Source organism: Maniola jurtina, chromosome 23 (assembly GCF_905333055.1).
Source record: "Maniola jurtina chromosome 23, ilManJurt1.1, whole genome shotgun sequence".
Classification (NCBI taxonomy): Eukaryota; Metazoa; Arthropoda; class Insecta; order Lepidoptera; family Nymphalidae; genus Maniola; species Maniola jurtina.
In genome coordinates, this window is record NC_060051.1 from 5537843 (window position 1) to 5565337 (window position 27495).

General features: G+C 37.3%; 2 protein-coding genes across 2 annotated transcripts in view; both read right to left on the reverse strand.

Annotated features, from left to right (window-relative positions):
• LOC123877248 overlaps window positions 1-27495 on the reverse strand; it is a 107847-nt gene that overhangs the window by 51755 nt on the left and 28597 nt on the right.
• LOC123877253 (tubulin beta chain) lies at window positions 5345-8319 on the reverse strand. Its single transcript, XM_045923823.1, has 2 exons — window positions 8138-8319; window positions 5345-6688 (listed from the first exon to the last, which is right to left on the reverse strand). Exons 1-2 carry the CDS (start codon window positions 8192-8194, stop codon window positions 5402-5404), a joined length of 1344 nt encoding a protein of 447 aa, XP_045779779.1. The 5' UTR covers window positions 8195-8319; the 3' UTR covers window positions 5345-5401.

Genomic DNA, 27495 nt, shown 5'->3' on the forward strand with positions numbered 1-27495 from the left:
GTCAATTATAAGGCTATAGTAAGGCTATGGTGACGTAAAATCAAAGAAAAATAGGGCTACTTTAGGGCTATCTGCGTCAAATGTACTAAAATTTGACGCCTGCCAGTGACGTCGAAGCCTCGACGTTTTGTTAGAAGTTCCCGAACTGTCGTCAACTGTGTCCAGGGTGATAGCAAGGATTATGAGATTTTCATAATATTACTAGCTGATTCACCCCAGCATCGGTTGAGTAGAATCTTTCGAAATCGGTGAGGGCGCGGAGTTCCCAAAAATTCTGTAACACGTTCTTCATTTTTGCCCGAAAGTATCTAACTTTACCAAAAAACAGTAGGTAATATTATGTTTTCGCCTTTTTTGCGTGTGAGGCTACAAGCGATAAAAGCGAAATTTTGTCATCATAAATATAGAATGGGTGTTTGGAATGCATGGCCAGGCTATTAATTCTCAATCAACAGTCAATCAACCTACAGTGGTGTTCCATGTTAACTGACCAGAGTTTTTTTTACATTATTTTTAGACAAAGACCGTAAAACCCTATTACTTTTCTACACTAAAATATAAAGAGGTAAAGTTTGTAATTTTGAATGATTGCCGGCAGTGCCGAATTTGCCTTAAGGCCCAGTAGGCCCGGGCCTAGGGCGGCCGGATATTAGGGACAGCCAATCGTGGCAAACAATTCACTGATAAAGGTTATGTGATAAAAGATGAATATAAAGTAAATTCATTATGTAGTCTATACATGATAGGTGCTGTGAAAGTGGTGACTGGTACCTACTTACTATGGCATGGAGCCTAGGACTGCCCAAGACTGCAAAACCGCTACTGATATATGCTACGATTCTAAAAAAATTTTACTTGATAGAAATCTACATTATCCCCATTATTTGTTGTCTGTCTGTCTGTTTGTCTGTCTGTCCGTCTGTCCGTCTGTCGTGTCTGTCAAAAAAAACCTATAAGGTACTTCCCGGTGACCTAGAGTCATGAAATTTGGCAGGTAGGTAGGTCTTATAGCGCAAGTAAAGGAAAAAATCCGAAAACCGTTAATTTGTGGTTATATCACACAAAAAACAATTTTAAATGTGTTCACGAAAAATTTAATTCACTAAACCACATATAGATGGCAGACCGTTATTAACTTGCAAAGTTCTACATAAATGTGTTAGGTATATCTTGTAGGATGGTATGAAACCCTTCAGTTGCAAGTCCGACTTGCACTTGACCGCTTTTTTATTCCAGATAACCCTTGATTGCGATCTCACCTGGAGGTAAGTAATCTACAGCCCTACCTGAGTTTACTTGGACTTGGATCAGATTCGGATTGGATGCAATGCCTAAAGAGCCTTAAAATTACTTGAGATCATAATATGTAAATTAGGTATTTACTGGATACGAATAAAAGAAGGAAGTTTAAAAAAAGATAATATTAGTCATTATGATCAAGACTAACATTCCCCTTTCCCCTCCAACTAAGCGTAAAACTTGTGCTAGGAATGGGCGCGACAATAGTGCAACAGGCTAGGATTGAACCGCCGACCTTTCGGATTTCGGTCCGTTTCTATAACCATTGAGCTATTGAGGCTTAGTAATCGAGTTACCTAATACCTACTGTAAAAATCTTCCATAGCTCCCTATCAGTACGTCGCGTGTAGGTATTACAAATAATATTTAGTGTTACAAAATGCCATATTTAATCCTTGCCAATTTAAATAATTCATTCGATTTCCATTGGGTTTCAATAAATTAACATTATTAAACTGTTATTAAAAGTCAAATGTAACAAAACAACAAAATATTCGAAACTGTACAAAACGTTCCCATTCAAATGAGGTATTACATATTCGTGAAAATTATTAATGTGAGTCCGCGCACGCTCGTTCGAAATTAAAATAATTAATAAAGCGTTTCAAAAACATTATCCTAATAAATCAAATTGATCTGTAAACAAGCGCTATTTCATTATTCATGAACAAGCCTGCGGCCTTTTTGTGCCGATACTAGCGAGCTTTGTAAAATACTATGTTACGTTATGTTAACATGGTTACGTAGCTAGCTGTATGATATCGACATATTTGTCGATAAAAACATGAGTAAATACACTAACATTGGTCGATATATTCGGAAAAATTAGGAGTTGGCGGAATACAGATTTGTCAGGTAACATTATCGTCCGATAAACGTCCATTGTTGAACGTACGCGTAGATCTCTTGTAGGGACTTCCATATGTAATGGTGTTGTGCCGTTTGAATCTACTCCGTACTCAACACACTACCATGTAAAATGGAATACTTATGAGTTATGCTGATAGAAATTGTCTAGTCTATCTGTCTGTACTCTGTCTATGAAGTGTGCCAGTTTTTATCTAACTGATAGCCCTAATCGGTTTCTTCGCAGGATCATACGGGAACGCCTAACTGGCTCGCGGCAAGTTTTATCAAAATCAAAATTAATTTTTTTATTTAGGATAATGTCTCTTATGCTACGTTTGTGATTGTACCACCGGTTCGGAATGCAGGTTCTACTGAGAGGAGCTGGCAAGAAACTCAGCAGTTGCTAGGTATCAGTGGCATGTTAGCTTACCAGGACCGAAGACCACCAGATCTACCCTACCAGACCAGACTAAGTTTGTTTATTATAGATTCATCAACTGACCTTTAACAACTCAGTTTTAATTGAAGTAGCATCTATTTAAATTTTAAATACAGAGAAGCTGTATTTGGAACTCTGTATTTCCTCCAATGGGCAAACAGAAAGCAGTTATGTAGAGTATACCTGGCGCACACTAGAGACTAACGGTCTTATTACACAAACGTCAATTTAGTCATCAGTAAAACCAATTTGTTCCTCGACTAAACGTCACTCGACGTTGGTGAAGACTATATCACTTGTTTTAACGTGAAGAAAAACATCGTGAGGAAGCCTGTAAGCCTGAGAGTTCTCCATAACGTTCTCAAAGGTGTGCGAAGTCTCCCCATCCACGCTCGGCCAGATGATGAGAAATACGTATACAAGAGACATGGTATTTATTGGTGACAACTTGAACAAAATATGTTTAGCTCTTTTTGTGAAGCGCTGTCAAACAGACATACTTAGTTGGCTTTTGGTTAACTTAGTTTATCTACTATAAGTAGGTACTATGTATTGATTTATACTTATATAGGTATTTGACTATAGCTATAGCGCAAACACAGTACACAGGATGAATACGAATAAAATACAAATACTAATACTAATAAATGAAACTTAATACCTAAATATTTACTTAAAACTTAACTTATGATTAATATGATTTTTTTGTAGTAAGACAGTCGTGTCGCATGTGTGTGGAGATCCAACTTAGTAGAATATTCAAAAGCCGAACCGTGCATTCATTCGCGGATCGATACGAATCTCAGCTATTTTGAAAGCAAAGATATTTTCACCGGGCGGCCTCAATTATACTTATACCGCCATAGAGTTGTCGTATTCCTAGAGGCAGTGATAAAGGTGATGCCATACAAGATAGCCTCAACATGACAGATACACCAGTGGGAACCAGTGTTTCATCTCTATATAGCCTATAGTTTATTGTATAAATACAAATCTGTACTAATAAATAAAATTGGAGTGTCTGTCTGTAATTTCGAAATAACTACCACATATTAAGGTCATATGGTTATTTGAACGATACCATGACTGAATCACACGTTTTTAAAATTTTTGTCTGTCTGTCTGTCTGTCTGTCTGTCAGTCTGTCTGTCTGTCTGTCTGTCTGTCTGTCTGTCTGTCTGTCTGTCTGTTTGAAAAGGCTAATCTTCGGAACGGCTGAACCGATTTTGACGGGATTTTCACTGACAAGTAGAGGATTGACCAGGGTGTAACATAGGCTACTTTTTTAACCGACTTTCAAGAAGGGAGTTGTGTTTTTCTACCTATGTACACCGAAATCTCCGAGATTTCTGAACCGATTTGCGTCATTTCTTTTTTAATCGATAGAGGAACTTTGCGACATTGTTTCATAAAAAATTTGGATTCCAACTCCTCAATCCTGATGCTGCAGGGGATCTGACCAATCCACGCGGGCGAAGCTGCGGGCATCAGCTAGTTCAAAATATTTTTATTCAATTACACTTTTACAAGTTCTTTTGAATCGTCAAAAGCATCTATCACTGGTTCGGAATGCCTTTCCTACCGAGAAGAACCAGCAAGAAACTCGGCGGTCGCTCTTTTCAAAGATTTGATATACAATATTATGCCATGTATAAAAGCAATCGAGAGAGAGAGAGCAATCGATAAAGCTTTTATACAGCCTGTTTCAACTCCCATAGCGAAGACTAGACAGACTAGAAAGACTAGACATGACAGACAGACAGGCAGACAACAAAGTGACCTTATAAGGGTTCCTTTTTTCTTTTCGACGTACGGAACTCTAAAGAAGGTAAGGATCCTATTTTAACGCCTGATGTGCGATGTTTTCATCTCTATATAGCCAATAACTCAATGTTTAAAGCCTTTATACAGCCTGTTTCAACTCTGCGCTACATTAATTTGCTTTTAGTGGAGTTACGGATTTAGTTTTTGATTTTACGCTGAGCGTATTTAAAGTTACAGGAATTGCCACGTTTCTATGAATATTTACATTGGGTTATACTGGAATAAATGAGTGGTAATGGATTTATTATCATTTCATTAATTCATTCATTAAGAACACATAAATAAGCCTGTCACTAAAAAGGTGGACTGAAAATTAATAAGTTTCAGTTTTGTAAGGATACCGTACACTGAAGCGAAGCGATGTGAAGATGTTTACTTAGCAGATCAATAAGATTTTTGATAAATAATGAATTATTTTGTCATATTTAATGACGCACCCTTTTTAACCAACTTCAAAAAAGTAGTAAAACTTGAAAGATGGCGCTTGGAAGAGGAATGACAGTTTTTACTAAACCCATATCTTTACCCCTTATCGGTTTCTACACGTCGTACTGGACCGCTAAATCGCTTGGCAGTACGATTTTGCTGCTAGGATGGTAACTAGCTACGGCCATAGCCTCCCCCCAGGCCTAGGATTCGATTACGGTAAAATGTCAATAAAAAGGAAATCTATTTATAGTGCATGATTGAGAAAGGACTTGCCATGTGTCAACTATCGCGACTGTATTAACTGTCGTTTCAAAAGTACCATCGTACTTTTGAAACAACAAGCTGGGACCTTCCTCAAAATTTATAAGTGCATTAAGTATATTTACCTATCAAAACAAGGAGTAATTTCAAATTTGGACCACTATGCCTATGATTAAGATTATATTATAGAATTTTATGGATCAAAACTATCATAGCAATAAAAAATACTGTAATAAAACAAAATTAAAAATACATAATATAATAAGTAACATCTTAACAAAACGCATCATAACAAAACGTCTAGTCTCCCTCGTCACCACCTTCCTCCTCTTCATCAAACTCTCCCTCTTCCTCAGCCGTAGCTTCTTGATACTGCTGATATTCTGACACCAGGTCATTCATGTTGCTCTCTGCTTCAGTAAATTCCATTTCATCCATCCCTTCACCAGTATACCAATGCAAGAATGCCTTACGTCGGAACATAGCCGTAAATTGCTCCGAAATTCGCTTGAACAGCTCTTGAATAGCTGTAGAGTTCCCAATAAATGTTGCAGACATCTTCAAACCACGAGGAGGTATGTCACATACAGCTGTCTTCACGTTATTTGGAATCCATTCAACGAAATACGAAGAATTCTTATTCTGGATGTTCATCATTTGCTCGTCGACTTCCTTCATAGACATACGACCTCGGAATACTGCAGCGACAGTTAAGTAACGACCGTGGCGAGGATCGCAAGCAGCCATCATATTCTTTGCATCAAACATCTGCTGTGTCAATTCTGGAACTGTCAGAGCTCTGTACTGCTGACTGCCACGAGACGTTAGTGGAGCAAATCCAGGAATAAAGAAGTGGAGACGAGGGAATGGAACCATATTCACAGCAAGCTTTCGCAGATCAGCGTTTAATTGACCGGGGAATCTCAGACAGGTGGTAACACCAGACATCGTAGCCGATACCAAATGGTTTAGATCTCCATACGTAGGTGTGGTCAGTTTCAGTGTTCGGAAGCAAATATCGTACAAAGCTTCATTGTCAATACAGTAAGACTCATCAGTGTTTTCTACCAGCTGGTGTACAGAGAGTGTGGCATTATATGGCTCGACAACAGTATCAGACACTTTTGGGGACGGGACAACGCTAAATGTATTCATGATTCGGTCAGGGTACTCCTCTCTAATCTTTGAAATTAGAAGTGTTCCTAATCCTGCCCCTGTACCACCGCCAAGTGAGTGGGTTAACTGGAAGCCTTGAAGACAATCGCAACCTTCCGCTTCTTTCCTTACAACATCAAGGACAGAGTCCACTAATTCTGCTCCTTCAGTATAATGTCCTTTCGCCCAATTATTACCAGCACCTGATTGGCCGAAGACGAAGTTATCTGGACGGAAAATCTGGCCGAAAGGTCCAGATCGAACTGAGTCCATAGTGCCTGGCTCAAGATCCACCAGAATGGCTCGCGGTACATATTTGCCTCCGGTTGCTTCGTTATAATATACGTTTATACGCTCCAACTGAAGGTCGGAGTCACCGTGGTATGTGCCAGTTGGATCGATGCCATGCTCGTCCGATATGACCTCCCAGAACTGGAAATGAAAGATTTATGTTACTGCATTGTTATACAAGAACATCTATTCACTGCTGGCATAGCTTTTAGGGTTCCGTATCCGACAAGTTCCAACGGGATAACGGGAGCGGGGGACTAAGCCTTCGCTGTCCGTCCGTCCGTCTCTGTGTCTGTGGGCTGCATCTCATTAACCGTGAAAGATAGAGAGTTGAAACGTTCACCTATACTGTGTATTTCTATTGCTGCTATAACAACAATAATATAAAAAAAAACAAATAAGTACATTTCAAAATTACCGCCATGTATATTAAGATTATGTAAATGATAAAAAAGCGTGGATATGACCTGCAATTCGCTCCAGCAATGCGCAGGACTTCAATTACTTTTATACATGGCATAATATTGTATATCAAATCTTTGAAAAGAGCAACCGCCGAGTTTCTTGCTGGTTCTTCTCGGTAGGAAAGGCATTCCGAACCAGTGGTAGATGCTTTTGACGATTCAAAAGAACTTGTAAAAGTCTAATTGAATATAAATATTTTGAATTTTGAATTTTAAAAGTGTAAACTTGCACGATGGTACGAAACCCTTCGTATACAAGTACGACTCGTATTTAACCAGTTTTTTATTAGTTGTTAAGGTTGCTTCCTCCTATAAAATCAATTTCTAGTACTAGTGACGTTTCTGTTACCAAGGTTTTGTGGCAGTTCAAATTGTAGCAATGTCACTCGATGAATAATTGATGAATTCGTTTAAATGTGAAGTTATTGATGACTCCAATCTCATTATTTACTTATCAGACAAGTTCAATTTAGGTCACTATGTAATTTAGGTAGGCTATGATTTATTCGAAAATTTTAAATCGATGGTACTTCAAATATTTGTATTAAACATAGACATTATGACATCAAACGAGTCGCAAGGAACCGCTGTATTTGGCGGCCCAAGACTGTGACGTGTGAAAGTCTCCATATGAGATCTATGTTCTCGTCAACGTCTATCGGTTTATCTGTCTCATATCTCGGAAACTAGTCATCCTGTTTCAAAAATTCTTACACTGATAATAGCTTCATTAGCTTCGAATGCTAGGTTATAAATTGTATAACATACGAAGTTGTTGCGTATAAAATGCGTTCTCGCTGAAGCGTAAGATAAAAGATACAAAATGCATGTGGATAGAAGATACAGCGCTTTACAAATGCAACCCTAATGTTAATAATCTTAGGTCTTCACTTTGAATATGTTATGTTTTCTGGTGGGAGTTTCGGCCGTGGCTAGTTACCGTACCGGCAAAGCCGTGCCGTGCCGCCAAGCGATTTAGCGGTACGATGCCTCGTAGAAACTAAAGGGGTAAGGGTTTAATAAAAACTGACATACCAGGTTAGCCCACTTCCATCTTAGATTGCATCATCCCTTATTACCAGGTGCCATGCAAGGCCTAACTTGTATCTGTAATGATGAAACTCACCTTTGCTCCTATTTGATTGCCGCACTGCCCAGCCTGTATATGCACGATTTCTCTCATCTTACCTAAGTATTTTAAATAATATTATTTCCTTAAATAAAACCCGTTTTTCACCAGTTTTTCACCGACCGGAATATTTTCAGGACCAACTAGACGGATCGACTTAAAACAAATGCGAACTTTCAAAATACGTTCTATTCATATTTATTTTTATTTTGAAAACATTTTTTGAAAGCATGAATAACTGAGGTTTTATAGTATTGATTGAAACTCTTTTCACTGTAAACTTTTCAGAGGTTTTCGTTCGTAACAGTATTTATTTTTTAGATAACCTAAGGAGATAAGAGGGCTATTTAGCTAGTATAGCCAGTTCTTGGTCTTACAGCATTTTTTAAATTGTACATAATTGCGCCAATTGTTGAGATCAAATACTCAAATATTGCTCGTGTGTTTGTAACATGATGATGATGAACTAAACGTTTCATTTAATTATTTATTTATAAAGTTATGATTGCATGCTCTTTATTAAGACAATCCTTATATCAATAAAAATACGGCATTTTATTTCATACTCTAGTGACTCTAGTATGATGCCCGCGATTTAGTCCACCTGGATTTAAATTTTTTTAAATCCCGTCGGAATTCTTTGATTTTTCAAGATAACAGTAGCCTAGTCCGTCCTCGAGGGTGTAAGCTATCTCTGAAACAAAATCAAAATCGGTTAAAGGAAAAGCTTTTATAGCTCGTTCACATAGGCTGCGTAAACGTAGACGTAGCGCGTACCATTGCGTTGTAATGTATGGAACTGTATGAAACATGGCACACCGCTTGCGTAAAGCGTGGACGTATGCGTAACCCGGTATATTACCCGTCACTACGCACGTGTCACGTGTACGCAATTGGTGTGAATCGGCCTGTAACTGATTTTCATGGGCAGGCAAACATACAGACAAACTTTTACTTTTTTTATCTATTTATTTAGTAAGTATGGTTATGGATTTCAGTACACAAAATGCGTATAATATCGTCAAGAGATAGATTCTTCCTACATTCCTACATCAATGGTCCTTATCAATACGAGATGACCGCTTCAAAGAAATGCGGCGCAACCCGATGCGTGTTCATCTTTACGTACAGCATTCAAATATGGACCGTATGGAGTAAGAAATAAGAAGCAGTATTGGGCTTTATAAAAGGTGACACGAAACACATTAGTTAATTGATCTGATGGGTTTCAGGCGGCATTCGTTTTCCACACGTGTGACGTGCCAAATTAAGGATCTTTCATCAAATCAAGCCTCAATAGCTCGGGAGCGGACTGAAATCCGAAAGGTCGGCGGTTCAAACCCCACCCGTTGCACTATTGTCGTACCTACTCCTAGCACAAGCTTTACGCTTAGTTGGAGGGGAAAGGGGAATGTTAGTCATGATTCACATGGCTAGTATTCTTTTTTTTTTAATTAAGGAGCTGGCTCACTAGTGTTAGTCATAGTTTCGGATTGATTTCTGACCGCGTACAAATAAATAAGCGTTGGGATGACGACCTCGCTACGGATAATTTAGCGTTGGAAGCGTAGCCTATGTGTTAACCCAGGGTATAATCTATCTCCATGTCAAATTTCAGCCAAATCCGTCCAGTACGTTTTGCGTGAAAGAGTAACAAACATACATACATACACACAAACTTTTGCCTTTATAATATTACTAGTTGACGCTCGCAACTTCGTCCGCGTGGATTTAGGTTTTTCAAAATCCCGTAAGAACTCTTTGATTTTCCGGGATAAAGAGTAGCCTGTGTGTTAATCCAGGGTATAATCTATCTCCATTCCAAATTTCAGCCAAATCCATACAGTAGTTTTTGCGTGAAAGAGTAACAACCATACACACATACATACACACAAACTTTCATCTTTATATTAGTGTGATGTGATACCGGCGACCAATACTCGTAGTACACCATAGTACCTACTTCAGGTACTATTTATTTATTCTGTGACTACACTTGATTTTCCGGTTCTAGCGGCCATTGCTTCTATAATCAACATAGCCTGACCATCCACTGCCATTGCAATTTGCTAATGGTTTGTTAAAATAATATTAGCTTTCATAAGTTGAGTTTCTTACTGACTCTTTTCAGTAGAATTATTTTTCCGAACCAAGCATAGAAATGAGTTTTTAAGTTTATTATGCACTCCAAATAAACGTAGTTTGATTAGTTAAAATATTCAAATGAAAACCAAACTCAATGATATAAATTCTAGGAACTATCTGTGTCTGTGGTTTTGCTAGATTTCTATTAAAATATTTAGTTTCAAAGTTTTATTAATAATCTGATGAGATCAAACTACGTATGTATTGGGAGCTCGCTACGAAAACTTCTCTTAACAGTTATACCTAAGTGTCGTAGGCCTTAAAAAAATAAAAAATATTTCAATTTGATCTTGAAACCAATAAATTAAAAGGTAATAAACAGATAAGCAAAATATTTTCTATAAATACGAAATATAGAGATATATTTCGTAACAGGTTATCACGAGTTTATCAAACTTAAATTACCATATTGAAATAAACAACATTTTAACGTTGAATTTCAGCTAAAAGGCTTGTAAAGTTATTAAAAGTTACACGAATAAAAGCGAAAGGGTCCGACTCATTCGGATAATTCATTATATCCGCCCCATAAGAGGAGAAAGCGACGTACGTAAAATTTCACTTTCAAGCAAAAGTGGAGGCCCAATTGGTCTTAAAAATGTAAGGCAGTGTCATCGATGTGGGATTGAATTGAATTTTCTTCGTAACGTAGTAGTATAAAATTTCGCAGTGTGTGTTAAATTGCAATATTTTCTTGGACGTTACCTACACTAGAACTTTTAGCAATGGATGGAGTCTACATCTCCTGAGGATGCTTCGATATGAAATGTACGTTGACTGTGTATTGGCAGATTTGTGTGGTGTTTTATGTGGGTTGTATGTATTGCTTGCTTTTCTTGCTTCTTTAGTAGAGGGGGAGCGGGTGGTGCAAGTCACATGCTGCACGTTGTTCAATAAGATTTGTCTGTTTGGCGGATTGTAGCGAATTAAGATAGTGGTTCTTGGTATATCATGGACTTTCGCAAAGTAACGCCTGCTTCTATACAGCAGAAAGAGATTGTAGTCAAATACTAACTTGCCATTGCTAAATAAAGAGAGCTCTAGTCCACTCCTACCTTTATTGCTTTATGCATTTGACTCCAACCTAGGGGTGGTTCATACTGCATAGGTATGAGAAAGATGCACATAGTTTCTCATGTGTTAGAAAGGGATGAATGTTTGTTTAGAATATCATTTACACATCAGATGGCTTATCTTTGCACGAGCCCCGTTGACTTTGAAGTAGTTAAAATTGCCCGTTCGAGTAATTGGGGAACGGTATGGAGCTGTTAATACGCCCAGTAAAAATCTCTTTATCTTCTTTATAAATAAAGATATACGTAGGTATGTATAACCAGCGAATGTCTTCCCCGCCGAATTTCGACCACGGCGGCCAGTCTCTATAGAGATTAACCGAATGCGTGGGAGATATTATAGTGATGTATGTACGAGTAAGCGCGTGCACAAATGGACTCTCTATTCCCTCATTCTTAATACCCGATAGGACTGTAGAAAGATCAGGCCTAGGGATGACGGCTTTACATGCTCTCCGAGACATTGGGGTGACATACTGCCAATATCCTATATTGCTCTGGGCTAGTACCTGTGCTAGCACTGAGCATTTCTTATCAGTTAATATATCCAATCCCCATTAGGACCTCTAGAACTCTCACAAATCCCCATTGATGGGGATTGTCAATTTGAATTTGTGGAATAACCCCCGTTTTTGGTCTAACCCGGGAATCAAACCCAGAACCTCGTCTTCCGTAGTCAAACATGGTAATTACTAGACCAACAAAACAACAAAACGACGTGTATGAATAATTACGAAGCTAGCTAACGTTTTCGTAAGAAAAATGTAGACAGCCTGAGATAAATTCTGCAAGGCAGATATAATAGGACGGCCTCAAATAATGCAACTAACACTGGATGAGTGAACAATCAAGTATGCAAAGTCCAAATTCAAGTAAGTATTTAAGTAATTTTCTGGTTGTAACAACTCTATATAATTCTTGAGTAACAAAGCTTATGATTTCGCATGTTTAATCCATCAGCTTGTTACATTCATTCGTATGGAAATTATTTACTTACGTAAATGGCTTAAAAAGGTAAACTAACTCGTTTTTGACTAAATATTTAAAAGACTGACTGACTGATCTATCTACAAACTACTAGACGGACTAGGTCAAAGTCAAAGTCAAATCACTTATTCAAATTGGGTACCATTGTACACTTTTTGATTGAAAATTTATTGAATTTGTAAGATGTAATTAATTACATCTTAAAACTCAAGCTACGAGGGTTCCAAACGCGCCCAGGTCTGAGGTCTCTGCACAGAATAAAAACCCGAACCTTCCCACTTATAAAACCACAGCGCTCACCACTGAGCCACTAAGGTCGTCAAAATTATATTTTAAATGTAAAGGTTCTCAAATTAACCTATGTTAACCCAAACGAATGGTTAACAAATATAACCTCAAAATTATTATGATGATGGATAACTGTAATTACAGTTTATCATGCACAAAATCTGATAAAACTCGAGCGACTTTGTTTCCCTAATGTTAACATGGCGTGTGGCGTGACGTCAACCGATGTGCATGTCTACGCAAGTGTTGATGTTAGGGCCTTTTCATACTAGAGTTTTTCCAGTATAGGCCTTATTAAGGCTGAGATCTACAGAGCGTACTTTGACTTTGCTTAGACTTAAGTTTCAGTTAAAACGAGACAGATTAATGCCAGTGATATAATGCTGTTTCGTTTTAACCGTGTCGCAATGTCAAAGTGCGTTCTATAAATCTCAACCTAAGACAAGCGACTTCGTTTCCCTAATGTAATAATTCTGAACACTGTTTTGTAAAGTTAATAGTAAGTATTTCTCTATTTACTTTTGTTTCCCTTATTTTATAAACAACAGTCACTTTTTGTTTTTGTTTTTTTTTTTGTTTTGCATAAACCACATAATATTATTAGTTGTTTTTATTTTTAATTACTGTAGAGTCTTTGTAGAGTCTATATTCTTTGTTAATATTAGGTTCAGAAGTTTATTCATATTGTGTCGCCCTAGTTCTATTGTTAAGCTGTGGATAGTGTAGTTGATTACATATTTACTAATATTTTACGATAGATTTAAGTTATAGCTTTAATATATAATATGTAATTGTTTATTGTCCCAAATAAATAAAATAAAATAAAATTAATAAAAGATTTATTTATTTATTCATTTAATGTTAATATGGCGTGTGGCGTGACGTCAACCGATGTGCATGTCTATTGTCTACGCACGTGTTGATGTTAGAGCCCCTTCATACTAGCGTTTCTCCGTAGGCGTCGCATGTGAATGAAGAGTGTGGCATTGATGTATCAATATACAAAAAACAGTCAAGTGCGAGTCGGCCTCACACATGAAGAGTTCCGTACGAGATTATGTACTTTTTTTTAAAATTACATTTTGTCATTTTTATTCTTTGTTGTTGTAGCGGCAATAGAAATACTCAAACTGTGAAAATTTCAACTCTCAAGTCTCTACCTATAATAATGGTTCATGACGTACACCCCGCTGACAGATAGACTGATAGATGGACGGACGGAGGATGGACCGCGGAGGCTTAGTAACTGGAACCCGTTGGCATTCTTTGAGTAATCTAATATTATTATATTATTAAAAATCAAATTCGACTACGCGTAGGTACGAAATTGACGACTTTATTATGTCTGGTTGTATTAATTTAACGACAGAATGAGGACAAAAGTAAAACTCATTTCCTAACGGGTGCAAGTGATAGTTTTTGCGCTCTTTTGTATATTTTCAGTGACCGCAGACCGCAGGGTCGTGTCACTGTCGAATGCACCGTGAATTCGTTATCGTGAAACGAATCAGGGTTGTCACTTGCGATGTTTAACAAGATACTAAAACTTGACTACTCATCCATACTAATATTATAAATGCGAAAGTGTGTCTGTCTGTCTATCTGTCTGACTGCTACCTTTTCACGGTCCAACAGTGTAACCGATTCAGACGAAAGGTACAGAGTTAGCTTATATTCCGGGGAAGGATATAGGCTTTTTATCCCAGAAAATCAAACAGTTCCCACGGGATCTTTAAAAGCCTAAATCCACGCAGACGAAGTCGCGGGTATCCTCTACTCAGAAATAATCAAGTCTACACTATTACACTAATATTATAAAGGCGAAAGTTTGTGTGTATGTTTGTTACACTTTCACACAAAACTACTGGACGAATTTGGCTGAAATTCAGAATGGAGATAGATTATAGCCTGGATTAAAACATAAGCTACTTTTCATCCTGGAAAATTAAAGAGTTCCTACGAAAATTTTAAGAAACCAATATCCATGCGAACGAAGTCGCGGGCATTAGCTATCACACTAATCACACTAGTATAAAGGCTAAAGTTTGTGTGTATGTGTGAATGTTTGTTACCCCTCACGCAAAAACTACTGCACGGATTTGGCTAAACTCGATAAAACCTCATTTTTTTTGTCATTATTTGTTTCTCATATTATTCGTCATTATAATTTGTAGTGTGATGTAGCTTATGATACTATGAGTGCTAAGACAAAACCAAATAATTCCATACACAAGTATTTATCAAAATGTAATCATATTCCATTTCCACTAAAATTTATAGGTATTTTAGTGGATTGCCATAAACTAAAATGATGATTAATTAGATTTGATTAGTAGGTACACCTTTGTTTGACTTATCAACTGCCCGATTTAATTCGGTAAACATTTCAAAGGTTTCAAATGGGTTTCAATCAATGTGGATTCAACAGAGATAAAACCCTGACATGTGTGGGAAGTAGGTATTCAGTTTGTTGAATCAATTTGTCATTGTGTTCTTGTATAGGCACTGTATGTTGATAACATCTGGCGTTGACATCATAGTTCACATTGTATGCTTAACGTTTATTGATATATCAACTGGATCAACTGATGCATTTTATTGCAGCAAAAGGGTGAGGTTACTTATGTTATCTTTCATTAGTTTTTGTAACGCACCATATTTTCAAGTGCGAATCAGACCTCGCTCTGGGGTTCCATACATAAATATAATGAATATCATATTTCGGGTGTATGATATATTTCTTTTCTGAGATAGACCGTGGAAGAAACACCCAAAAAATATTTGTTTATTTTGGTCACAGCTTACAAAACTATTTTAAAAATCATTGTTTTCAATATTTGTTGTTTTAATACAGTATTTGGTACATAATATACCGAAATTTCATATTCAGTTTAGTTTTTGAGCTAGCCCACGTCACAAAAAACGGTATGGGAGGCTCCCTTGAAAAATAATTGAATTGAATTTCTAATTCAATATTTCAACGTCTTACACCAAATACTAAAATTTCAGGTTTCTAACTCATTTTGTCTACGAGCTAGAGACCTGTGACACGCTGACAGACAGACAGACAACAGAGTGACATTAGCCGGGCTCCGTTTTTACCCATTGGGTAAGGAAATCTAAAAAGCTTTGTCTTGGTTGTGAATGTGATGCGCATATTTTTTAACATATAAGTTAGAACACATCTAAGTATCCACTTTACTCGCCATCTGAAAATCACCATTTTATTCAAATCAAGAACAATAAGTCCGATGTAGATTTGCATCGAGTCAACTCCATCTAATCCACGGATACATCTCAGCATAGTTCAGCCTTAGGGTCAGGATACATTGACGGAATGTGATGGCGTATTTAATGATCTATGCACATAACTTTCCATCGGTCATGTTGATGAATTACGATTTTATTTTACACTAGCTGACGCCCGCGACTTCGTCCGCGTGGATTTAAGTTTTTCGAAATCCTGTGGGAACTCTTTGGTTTTCCGGGATAAAAAGTAGCCTATGTGCTAATCCAGGATATTATCTATCTACATTCTGAATTTCAGCCAAATCCGTCCAGTGGTTTTTGCGTGAAGGAGTAACAAACATACACACACACACACACACACACACACATACATTCAAACTTTCGCCTTTATAATATTAGTGCGATGACCCATGAAAAGTTATTAGCCTCAATCTATCATCAGCAACTAGTCAACAAATAAATAAAAAATATACAGAATGTTCGGTAAAACGTTACGATTCTGTTGAGAGATTATAAGGAGGTCAAATGCTAACAAATGAATACCTATGAAAATGGCCTAGTTTTAAGTTATTGATCTTTGCATTTTTCAGAAAAATCACAGATTTGTTTCTTTTTAGGGTTCCGTACCTCAAAAGGAAAACGGAACCCTATAGGATCACTTTGTTGTCTGTCGGTCTGTCCGTCCGTCCATCCGTCCGCCGTGTCTGTCAAGAAAACTTATAGGGTACTTCCCGTTAAACTAGAATCATGTTTGGCAGGTAAGTAGGTCTCATAGCACAAGTAAAGGAATAAATCCGAAAACCGTGAATTTGTGGTGGGCTTTAATTATGACTACTAAAAGAAAATAATCCTTAAAAATTTTGCGATTACTAGGGCTCCGAAATGCTGACAGTTTCATAATTTATATTTTGTTGCTTTGTCAAAAGTGTTATTTTTCTTCCAGAAAGCGCTGGGATTTTTTGGCGTCCGGAGTGGAGTGGACCCTCCTGGCCAAGGTTGAAAACTGTGGGAGAGCGTAGTAGAAGCCTGCAACCTCTCAGGGAGCTAACTCAGACAAAATGTTTTAAGTTATACAACAACCTTGATAATAAATAATATAATTTACTTTTTGTTGTTTCTGTTACTTTGAGTTAATAAATAAATGAGAGATAATAATGTATAATAATCCCCGCGATGTGAATCTCTCCTAAAAACAGTTTCCATGTATTTACATAGCAAATCGGCATTCGGGCTGGGCCAGATGATTGTTCTCTGTTTGTTCGAACTCCGGGGTTGACTGGATTTGCCTGATTTGTTGGATGAGGGGTGGGAAAGGATGGAACGGGGTGGTATGTAAAGTCACTATTATGAAAAGTTCTCGAAGGAAGTGACGGTGGGGCTATTAAGTTAGGAGTTCGGAGTAAAAAGATGTAGTTCTCCCCGTCTGGTTTGTACTACTTCCACTTACTATGTAGGTATGTACTGCTTTGTATACCTCTTGTATTATTTATTAGGGTTCCATACCTCAAAAGGAAAAACGGAACCTTTGTTGTCTGTCTGTCTGTCTGTCAGTCAAGAAAACCTATAGGGTACTTCCCGTTGACCTAGAATCATGAAATTTGGCAGGTAGGTACCAACTCCAGGAATAAATCTGAAAACCGTGAATTTGTGGTTAGATCATTAAAAACAAAAGTGTTTAAATTTTCAAAGTAAGATAACTATACCAAGTGGGGTATCATATGAAAGAACTTTACTTGTACATCCTAAAACTGATTTTTATTTATTTTTATACAGAATAGTTTTTGATTTATCGTGCAAAATGTTAAAAAAAATACCCGAGTGCGGAACCCTCGGTGCGCGAGTCTGACTCGTACTTGGCCGGTTTTATTAGTGTTTGTTAACTTCATTAGAGTTGCCTCTAAAAGATCAATATAGTGATAAGGCCGCCTTTGCACCCTAGGCCAATGTTTTCCTTCCATATTCTGTCTTCTTATTCTGAGTGTACGCCCGTGCTTAGTAACTAGGAGATAGGTTAATCATGATGACTAGATATTCTGAACTTCTTCTTCTGAATTCTATCTTCTTTCTTTAAACTCAAACTTAAGAGTTCGTTTGCCTTCATGAGCATCTAATATTAAGTACCTTTATGAACGAAATAAGTAGGTTCCAGAAATACTTCTAACAAATTTAAACCAAGTACCAAGTCGTATAAATCTGTAGTTCCATACAAAGCGTACGCATACTGCATACATTACAATTCATACATGTTTGACAAATCCTCGCTTGTCGTATATCACAATTGGGTACATAAATCTTGCAGTACAAGTATACAAGTATTATGACGTCTAGCTTTGGAGATCAAATAACTCTCTAAGGTTCTTTACGCACTGCATCCAATCCGAGTCCGAGAACATTCAAATCAAATCAAGTCAAAAATTAATTTATTTCATGTAAACGTATGTGTACTTTATTGCACCACAAAACATAAATGACAGGTTACAAAAAAGATAACTTAAAATGTATGTACAACAAGTGTAAATTAAAAATTTATAACACCCCCGACAAGTGAAGGTTACAGTAATAACTAGAAAAGAGCTGATAACTTTCAAACGGCTGAACCGATTTTCTTGGATTATAGCTAAGAACACTCTCGATCAAGCCACCTTTCAAACAAAAAAAAAAACTAAATTAAAATCGGTTCATTAGTTTAGGAGCTACGATGCCACAGACAGATACACAGATACACACATCAAACTTATAACATCCCTCTTTTTTGGTCGGGGGTTAAAAAAGGCGGTCTAACGTAAAAACGATAACGTCTTTCGTCTGTCTGAAGAAAACGTAATTCAGATCTGGTGCGTAACCCCTCACACAAATAGTAACTTCAAATCAAGAATCCTCGGATTTGGAACGGATGCAGTGCGAAAAGAGCCTATCTCTCATACAACAAAAAAAAATACTGTAAAAAAGCTATAACCTCCGGCTACTCACCATCGATTGACTGTTGATTGAGAATTAATAGCCTGGCCATGCATTCCAAACAACCATTCTATACTTATGATGACAAAGTTTCGCTTTTATCGTTTTCAACCACAGGCAAAAAAGACGAAAATATAACTAGGTACTTACCATAGACATATTGCTGCGTTCATATTACATGGTGTATAAAATTCGTGCTTAGTGATAAATAAAGACAACGCACGAGAGTAAAGTGATTACGTCCAAAGACTAAAGTATCGTAGTTTTAAGTCTTCACTTTAGATTTGTTAGTAAAGTGTCTTACCTGTTCTTCTTCATCATAATATATTATATCTTCTTTAAATAGTATTCTTTAAACACAAATATCTTGATGGAAAATGTGATGGAACCCTAAATTCATAGTTTTCGGATTTTTCCTTTACTTGTGCTATAAAATATTGCTACCTACATTTCATGATTCTAGGTCAACAGAAAGTACCTTTCCTATTGGTTTTAGGACAGATACTATAGACAGACAGACAGACAGAGGCAAACAGGCAAAGAAATGATCCTAAAGGGTTTCTTTTTTCCATTTGAGGCAAAGAACCCTAAAAATCATGTTCTATGAACCTGTCAAAAATATTATGGCACTGGACATCAAGATCAGTTGATGGAGTCAGTAAAAACACAAAAAGGCTCGCAACAATAAATACGTAGGTAGGGAGTTTTGAATTTTTGTTTACCATTTTTATATAAGTCCGGATAAAAACGAAAATCTCGTAAAAGCATTTCGCCGCAAAAGGCATAAAGTTCTGTCTGAGTGAATATCCGCTTTTCGACAACAGAAATACAAATTCAAAATAAACTGTATTCAAATAAACTCTTTAGTGCTTTTAGGATTCCGTACTCGAAACAAAAAACGGGACACTGGTAGAATATACATATATTGTATTTCTATCTATCACGGTCAAATGTACTATAGAAGAGCTACTCTGAACCTATCTGAACCTGGACAAAAACAAAAACGGTAGGTTTTGTGACACAAGTAAGGAAATAAATCAATTTACTTAAACCACTTTACTGCATGTATTACAGAGCAAAAGTACAAAGAATTTAGTAAAACGAATGATTGCCTTATCAATTAAGTGATACACAAAATGAAATACATATTACCTATTGCTATATTGTAGACCCACTTAATGATTGCTGTGCCAAGAAGCTAGATTGTCAGAAGAATTATTATTTAAAACATATAAATATTACGGAACCCTCTAAGAGCGCGAGTCCTACTTGACCGTCTTCTTTAACAGGGCTCTCTCCGTCACTTACTCCATACAATCGTAGGCCCAATTTCATTTGAATATTAAGCAACCAAAGTCCATGAAATTTTGCAGAAATATTTTAGAAACTAAGATCTGTACCTGTGGTGTTTTAGATTTTTCTAAAAATATGTAGTTTTAAAATTACAGGGGCTCAAAGATTTGTATGTGAATATTAAGACCGCGTAACTTTGAAACCGAATATTTTAACGGAAATCTAGAAAACCACAGGCATAGATATTAGTCCCCGGAAAGTTTCTACAAAATTCCATTGAGTATGATTGGCTAGTATTCCAAAGCGAGATGAACTACGTTTGTATGGAGCGAGTGACAAAGAGACCCCTCTTAACTCTATTTCCAGTAGGTAATCAAATCAGTGTTATTCAAACATTGAACAAACACTTTGTTTTTATAAATAAGTAGGATATTCAAAGTTAAATACGATTCGAAACTCGATACCTCGATACGAATGGATTAACTTGAAATGAATGGCTTATAGAGACATAGGTTTCATTGGTTTCAATGCATAATAATGAGGATCAATTGCATTCTATAAATCTGAATACACCTATGAGGGATATCATAACAGTTATAATACAGGCTAGGAAATGGGTCAATTAAGGCCCCTACGTACGGTCAGTAGGGTACCGTAGTAGGTGGGTAGATACGTACGTAACTTTTCTTACTGATTCAACTATATAAAAATATAAAATGATAAACTCACTGACTGACATATCAATGATAGGTGAATCTAGAAAGAACAGTTTCTACGTTTAGGAATTCCACCCTATTTTAGGGCAAAACGACTGATAGTAATAGGTACCGTTTAGAGCGCGCTTTTTATTTTGATAGGTATTTAGAATAATTTGGGCTAAAATTTGGTAACCTTATTTTATATAACTAAGAAAATGCCGTTGTTTACCAATCCGATGTCATGACAGACAGCTCTTGAACCTATCTAAAATAGGATCTAGCATTTTCACGGAGAAATTTGAAACACGAAATTTAAATGCATTTTTATTGCACTTATCGATCGAATAAATTTTTTGTATTGACAAGTATATGAATTTTTCGGTAGCTTATCATCTAATTAAGACTCTAAAAAAGGGATAAAATACCCCACACCATGACAAATTATTATATATGTCGGCGCGCGGCGCTGGCGGCTGGTATCAGATAGCACCTTGCCCAATTCATGGGAATGCTTTTGCTTATGTTAGCGTGTTTAACTTGTCGCGAAGCAAAGTACAAAGAGATCATTGTTTTCATTATGAGCGACGGTGACGTGGTTACCATGCCATCGAACGTGGCCTGGGGTCGGTTTGTTTATCTAATGGGAAAGCTTACATTACAAGCTGAGAGCATGAAGCTCGCAGTCAAATTCTGACCTCTATACCGAATGAGCGCGACCCGGGGACTCGTTATTCGCTAGATTAATTAATCTTGATGAAATCATGACAAAGACTTCTAAACGCAGATTATAACGTGGCCATTTGATTAAGAACGTAGTGACTAGTGATTAGTGAACGATATCGTTAAATAAGACTCTTTAGTCATTTCATTACACCTAGTTATTGTATTTGCCTCGCGCGTTTCCTTTGCCCACAAAAGATAGACTCACTAAGCTAGAACCTAGCCTTCTTGATGACGATCGTGAGCCGCTCGCTCCGACATCAGAAGTGGGATCCGTCGCGAGTGCAATTTGGTGAAAATGCGCGAATTTATGCAAGTCATAACGTAGACTTGCAATGAAAGAAATTATGGACATAGAATGAACATTTGCGTATACTCGTACGTGAAGTGGAACCAGGACCAGTGTACTCCTGCCAGAGATCTGCTAATCAGGTGTGATCTATCCATGTTATTTGATGGTGTTGAATATTTTCTGTGAAACGAGATTATGGCTTATTAGACAGATGTTTTTATTGTGTCAAGCCTATTCTTATTAGAATTTGGTTAATGGGTTTTGAAATAGCGAAAATATTCAGTACCGAGTATTAATAGAATTGATTTGTTTATTGAAAGTAAGACAAAGATTTTATTTCAAAGAGTAGAATGTTTCTACGAGTAAAGAAATAATATTACGCAGTGAAGTTGTGAATAAGAGCTGTATTAATGTCCCGGCCACATTAACGGCCAACAACGCGGTGTTCAGCGGCGTTTCCTATTGAACGTGGATGTAACCGCGAACAGTGTTTGGCGGCGGTCGCAGTGCCGTTTGGCGTTGGACGATTTTGGTCCGAATTAAATAAGCATTGACGACCTTACTAGCTACTACCTTAATGTGACCGCACCATAACAAAACGTCGCCGTCTTTTTAAGTGTTAAGTTACGAGGCAATGTTTACAAGTGGTTGCTTTAAGTTGATGCCGATAATATGGGGTTCCGTTATCAATGCGTAAATCTTGATGTTGACTTATTTCAACGGTGTCGATTCTGATGAATCAGATGTATTTCTCTAAACTAAACTGACTTGGGTCAATGGTGTCGATTCTGGTGTCTTTCTCTTAACTAAGTTTTGAGTGTTTGGATCTTTTCCTTTTTAATATTGCTGAGAAAGGCCTAAGAGTGAATTTTAAATTAAAGACTCTGGTAGATTGGTACTGCTCTGCAAAATATACTGTACTGGAACTGGTGCCTGTAGTGGCGGGGTTTTGACGGTTTTGAATTGAATTATGTTTGTCTGTCCTGTTTTTATTATCTTGCAAAAACGTGTAATGATTAATGAGTTCCATGTTCTATTCTATGTACTATCGTAAGCACAACACACTTTTCTTATCACACGAGTGGGAAGAAGTTGCGAATGCTCCGGAATTTGGTTGCCATCAGAATCAGTACCTGTACTACCTAGATACTTATGTTATTTGAATAGCGTAGAGCTAATTACAAAAGGTGCCGATGTTTATCGTTAATACAAACAAAGAGTCTCTTTCTAACAAAAACATAGAGCTTAGCGGTGTGACTCTTAAACACTTGATATTATAGTCACCGACGCGATATTATGAATGTATGTACCTAATGTAAACTTGCTCTCATATTCGGTTAGTAACTGATTGAAGTGTTTCTTTTGTAAATTACTAAACAAGTTCACGAATCACTACGTACGTACCTGTCGCTAGGTACTGTGCCGAACAATCTAAACAAATGAACGTTTGTACCCAATGTTTTTCTGTTATTCTGTGTTTAGAATGCTTTGTTTAGAAAGTGTTTGGAAGTTTGCAATAATTCATTCTGAGCTATAAAAAAGCTTGATGAGTTCTCCATTGGTGTTAATTTAATTAAGTTGAAATCATAAAGAGAAATTAGAACGTTGATTTAGTTTAAATCAAGGAGAAATCAGAATAATAAAGTTTTTAGATTTGTTGAATCAAGGGGCAATCGGAAAAATAAACATTATTGATTTGATAATGGTAGCATAGCCCTAGATTAACAAAGAATCATTGATGGCTCTTGTGTAAAGTTGAGCTAGAAGCATTGATGGCTAGAAAGGACTATGAGATTTTCGTGTAATCGAATAGCTTGCTTTCTGGTGGTTTCGTGGAAACCAGGCAGTGTGGCGATTGCATGCGTGAATGCGTCGTATCGGGGTGATCCTGCATGGGTCTACGTCCGATGCTATGGCGATTCCGTATGTAGATGCGCGTATCAGTTGAGAAGGTAGAGCTATTGCGATATATTTTGTGTTTTAAGAAAAATGGAATCAATACGATCTGGTTTTGATCGTCGAGTGTCAATGCAATGATTCTTTGAGAAAGTTTTTGATGACAAAGTTGAAATTAGTGGCTAGGGTGGAGTTCGCCGACTTTTAAAACAGCTGATTATTAGAAAACCGGCTGATTAAGTGATTTTTACTGTTCACCAGCACCTAACCAAGGTTTGCAGCCCTAAAACGGCCGTTTTACCTAACCGAGCTCGGAAGGGGTCGTTTGGCCGGGGTTTCCACATTTTTACATCTGTTGTGCCCTTGTGTACAGATCAATTTAGATTATTTTGATTTGTCTTTGCGTTGTTCATTTCAGTAGCGTGCAACAAGTGTTTAATGTAATGGTTGGAAATAATTACTTATCTTACTTTCCACTATATTTTGATATTTTAAAACCAACTCCAGCCTGAGTGAGTTAAAAATCAAATAAATTAAAGAAAGTCCACCATCATGATCTCGAGCTTTAAAGTCAAGTTTTTTTTTTTTTTTTTGAAACTTGAAGAGAGTTAGAATCTGTCTGTGAACGTTCTTCCTTGTGAGTAATAACGGAAATTTTTAATATTGACTTGACTTTTAATTATGATAGAGATTTACTACTGCTAACAATTCAAATTCGTATGAGTGATTATGCGATCTGTAGCCATCCGAGAACTTTTAAGATAATGTTGAAGAAAAACGATTGCTTTCTAAAACAATATTAAAAGAAAACGAATATTATTGCTTGCTAAGATATGGTTAAAAGAAAAACAATTGAGTTTTCTGAAGTAACAGATAGGTATTATTTCAAAATTAAGCAAAAATGAAATAAATAGTGTTTAGAAGTTTCAGGTAGTAAGGTAATATCTAAACCAAGTTTATGCACGAATCAATTGTGCACTTTGACTCAAAAAGCAAAGTATGATTTCTACTATTTCCTGGATATGAGAAATTACATCCTAAAGTTTTTAGAGAACTGTATGATTTGTATGTTTGAAAAATTAAAATCTGAAAAACATAGCTTGAACTTGATCCGATACCAAAAGTTTTGTGGATTTAATTCATATTGACTTTAGTGGAAAAGAAGTGGTACAAATCAAACAAAAAGAATCCATTATTGTTTTTACTGACACGTTTACTGTATTGCTACATTATTGCAAATTAAGATTGATAAAACGGAAGCAAACCTTAATTTTTTTTTTTTTGCTGTTCGTAATTTTGTCACCATGTATGAAGAAATCGGATAAATTAGATTCAAAGTTTTGATTCAAAGTGATTGAGTTACTGAATTTTAAAAAGGAACCATCACAGACGATGCCAGAATGTTACATACCCACAGAATTTGAGATGATTTTAGATAATGATGATGGAAATGAGGAACAGTCAGGTGTAGCCATTGTCGGCGCGTGTGAAGTAAATGACGATAATGTCTAGCTGATATCGCGTATGAAGTAAATGACAGAAATGTCTAGTGTGATAACGTGATTGATTTTGGCTCACAACCTGTTCCTGTTGTCCGATCGTAGGCCATATTCCTAACCCAGTTTAGCTGGTCGGAGGCTGCGCGGCGGCAACGGGTTAAGGGTGTGTGTGCGTGGTGGTGTGCCCCGTGGTGGGTTTGGGTTATTGCCGTGGAGTGCGGATGTATTCCGTTGGTGGTGTGACTTATTACAGTCGCTGTGTTGCTGTGGCTTATGGATGAGTTCATATAGTCATGGTGGTGTTGATTGAAAATGAATCACGTTTACTTTTGCACGTTTCCTTGTACACGTTTACTGTTGCACGTTTACTTACTTTTACATATTTCATTGTACAGTTTGATCGTTACGTGTACGTTTATTTGTACATACGTACGTTTGTGTTTAAGCCTTAAGCGAATTGAAGTTTCGTTATTTTAGAGTACAGACAATTACTTAGATTGTTCTTCATTTTGGTTCAGACATTGTTCTTCATTGAGTTTTGAACGAATAGATTGTTCATTGAGTTTTAGTACCATATGGTAAATTAGTTTTGATCTGTGGATATCTGACATTCTGTGCTTGTGGTAGTGGCGTAGGATAGCCGAACGGTTTATTACATGAAAGGTTGTCATTTTGCTAATGACAACAGCTGAAATCCTGTAGCACACGAGGGCGTGTGAGAGTCAGGATCGCCGTGTCGGCGCGCGGCGCTGGCGGCTGGTATCAGATAGCACCTTGCCCAATTCATGGGAATGCTTTTGCTTATGTTAGCGTGTTTAACTTGTCGCGAAGCAAAGTACAAAGAGATCATTGTTTTCATTATGAGCGACGGTGACGTGGTTACCATGCCATCGAACGTGGCCTGGGGTCGGTTTGTTTATCTAATGGGAAAGCTTACATTACAAGCTGAGAGCATGAAGCTCGCAGTCAAATTCTGACCTCTATACCGAATGAGCGCGACCCGGGGACTCGTTATTCGCTAGATTAATTAATCTTGATGAAATCATGACAAAGACTTCTAAACGCAGATTATAACGTGGCCATTTGATTAAGAACGTAGTGACTAGTGATTAGTGAACGATATCGTTAAATAAGACTCTTTAGTCATTTCATTACACCTAGTTATTGTATTTGCCTCGCGCGTTTCCTTTGCCCACAAAAGATAGACTCACTAAGCTAGAACCTAGCCTTCTTGATGACGATCGTGAGCCGCTCGCTCCGACATATATATATTTTTAAAAGCCAAATCTAGATTAGCCTGTTTCCTTATTATTTCGACTAGCCCATTAAGCTTGCTGTCAAAGAGCCGTAATAGCGCCGCATTGCGGTTTAAGTGGGGGTTGTAACCAATAACCACCCCTAGCCCGCTGTTAATACGGGCAAATACGGTAATGCGTTACTTTTCTTTGTAAGTCAAAAACAAAAAGGTCAAGTCACGCACGATTCCGTGATCGGGTCTTAAGGTTAGGTCAGGAAACGAGCGGGTGTTAATAGGCGAAGCGGAGCGGGTAATTAAGATAAAGGTTATTTTCATAATCAAAATTCAAAATATTTTTATTCAATTAGACTTTTACAAGTTCTTTTGAATCGCCAAAAGCATCTACCACAAGAACCAGCAAGAAACTCGGCGGTTGCTCTTTTCAAAGATTTGATATACAACATTATGCCATGTATAAAAGCAATTGAAGTCCCGCGCATTGCTGGAGCGAATTGCAGGTCAAATCCACGCTCATCATCATGATTGACCCATCGCCAGGTCACCATTCTCTCACGATTCTCTTCTCAGAATGAGTTTGTCCATACCACCACCACAACTTGGGTGGTCCACCACGCTGGAAAATGCAGATTGGCAGACTACGTACATCTTTGAGAACACTATGGAGAACTCTCGGGCATTCAGGTTTTCTCACGAATATTTAATTGCTTAAAATGCACATATTATTATCTCCGTAAAGTTAGAGGTGCTTGCCCGGGATCGCACGTTGAGACAGACGTGTTAACCACTGGGCTATCACGGCTTACCAACAGCTAGGCTGTACCATTTGGTGATAACACAGAACCACCATTCACTGAGACATTGAGACACTCAGTCCCCCTGCCATTTATCATCGTCCGCAAATGGCTGCCGGCCCTGCCGTGTTGACGCTACTCTGAGAAGTACCTATGGTGTTTATGCACAGCGTTATCCTTGTCCCGCTCGATTAGTTTCATACAGACC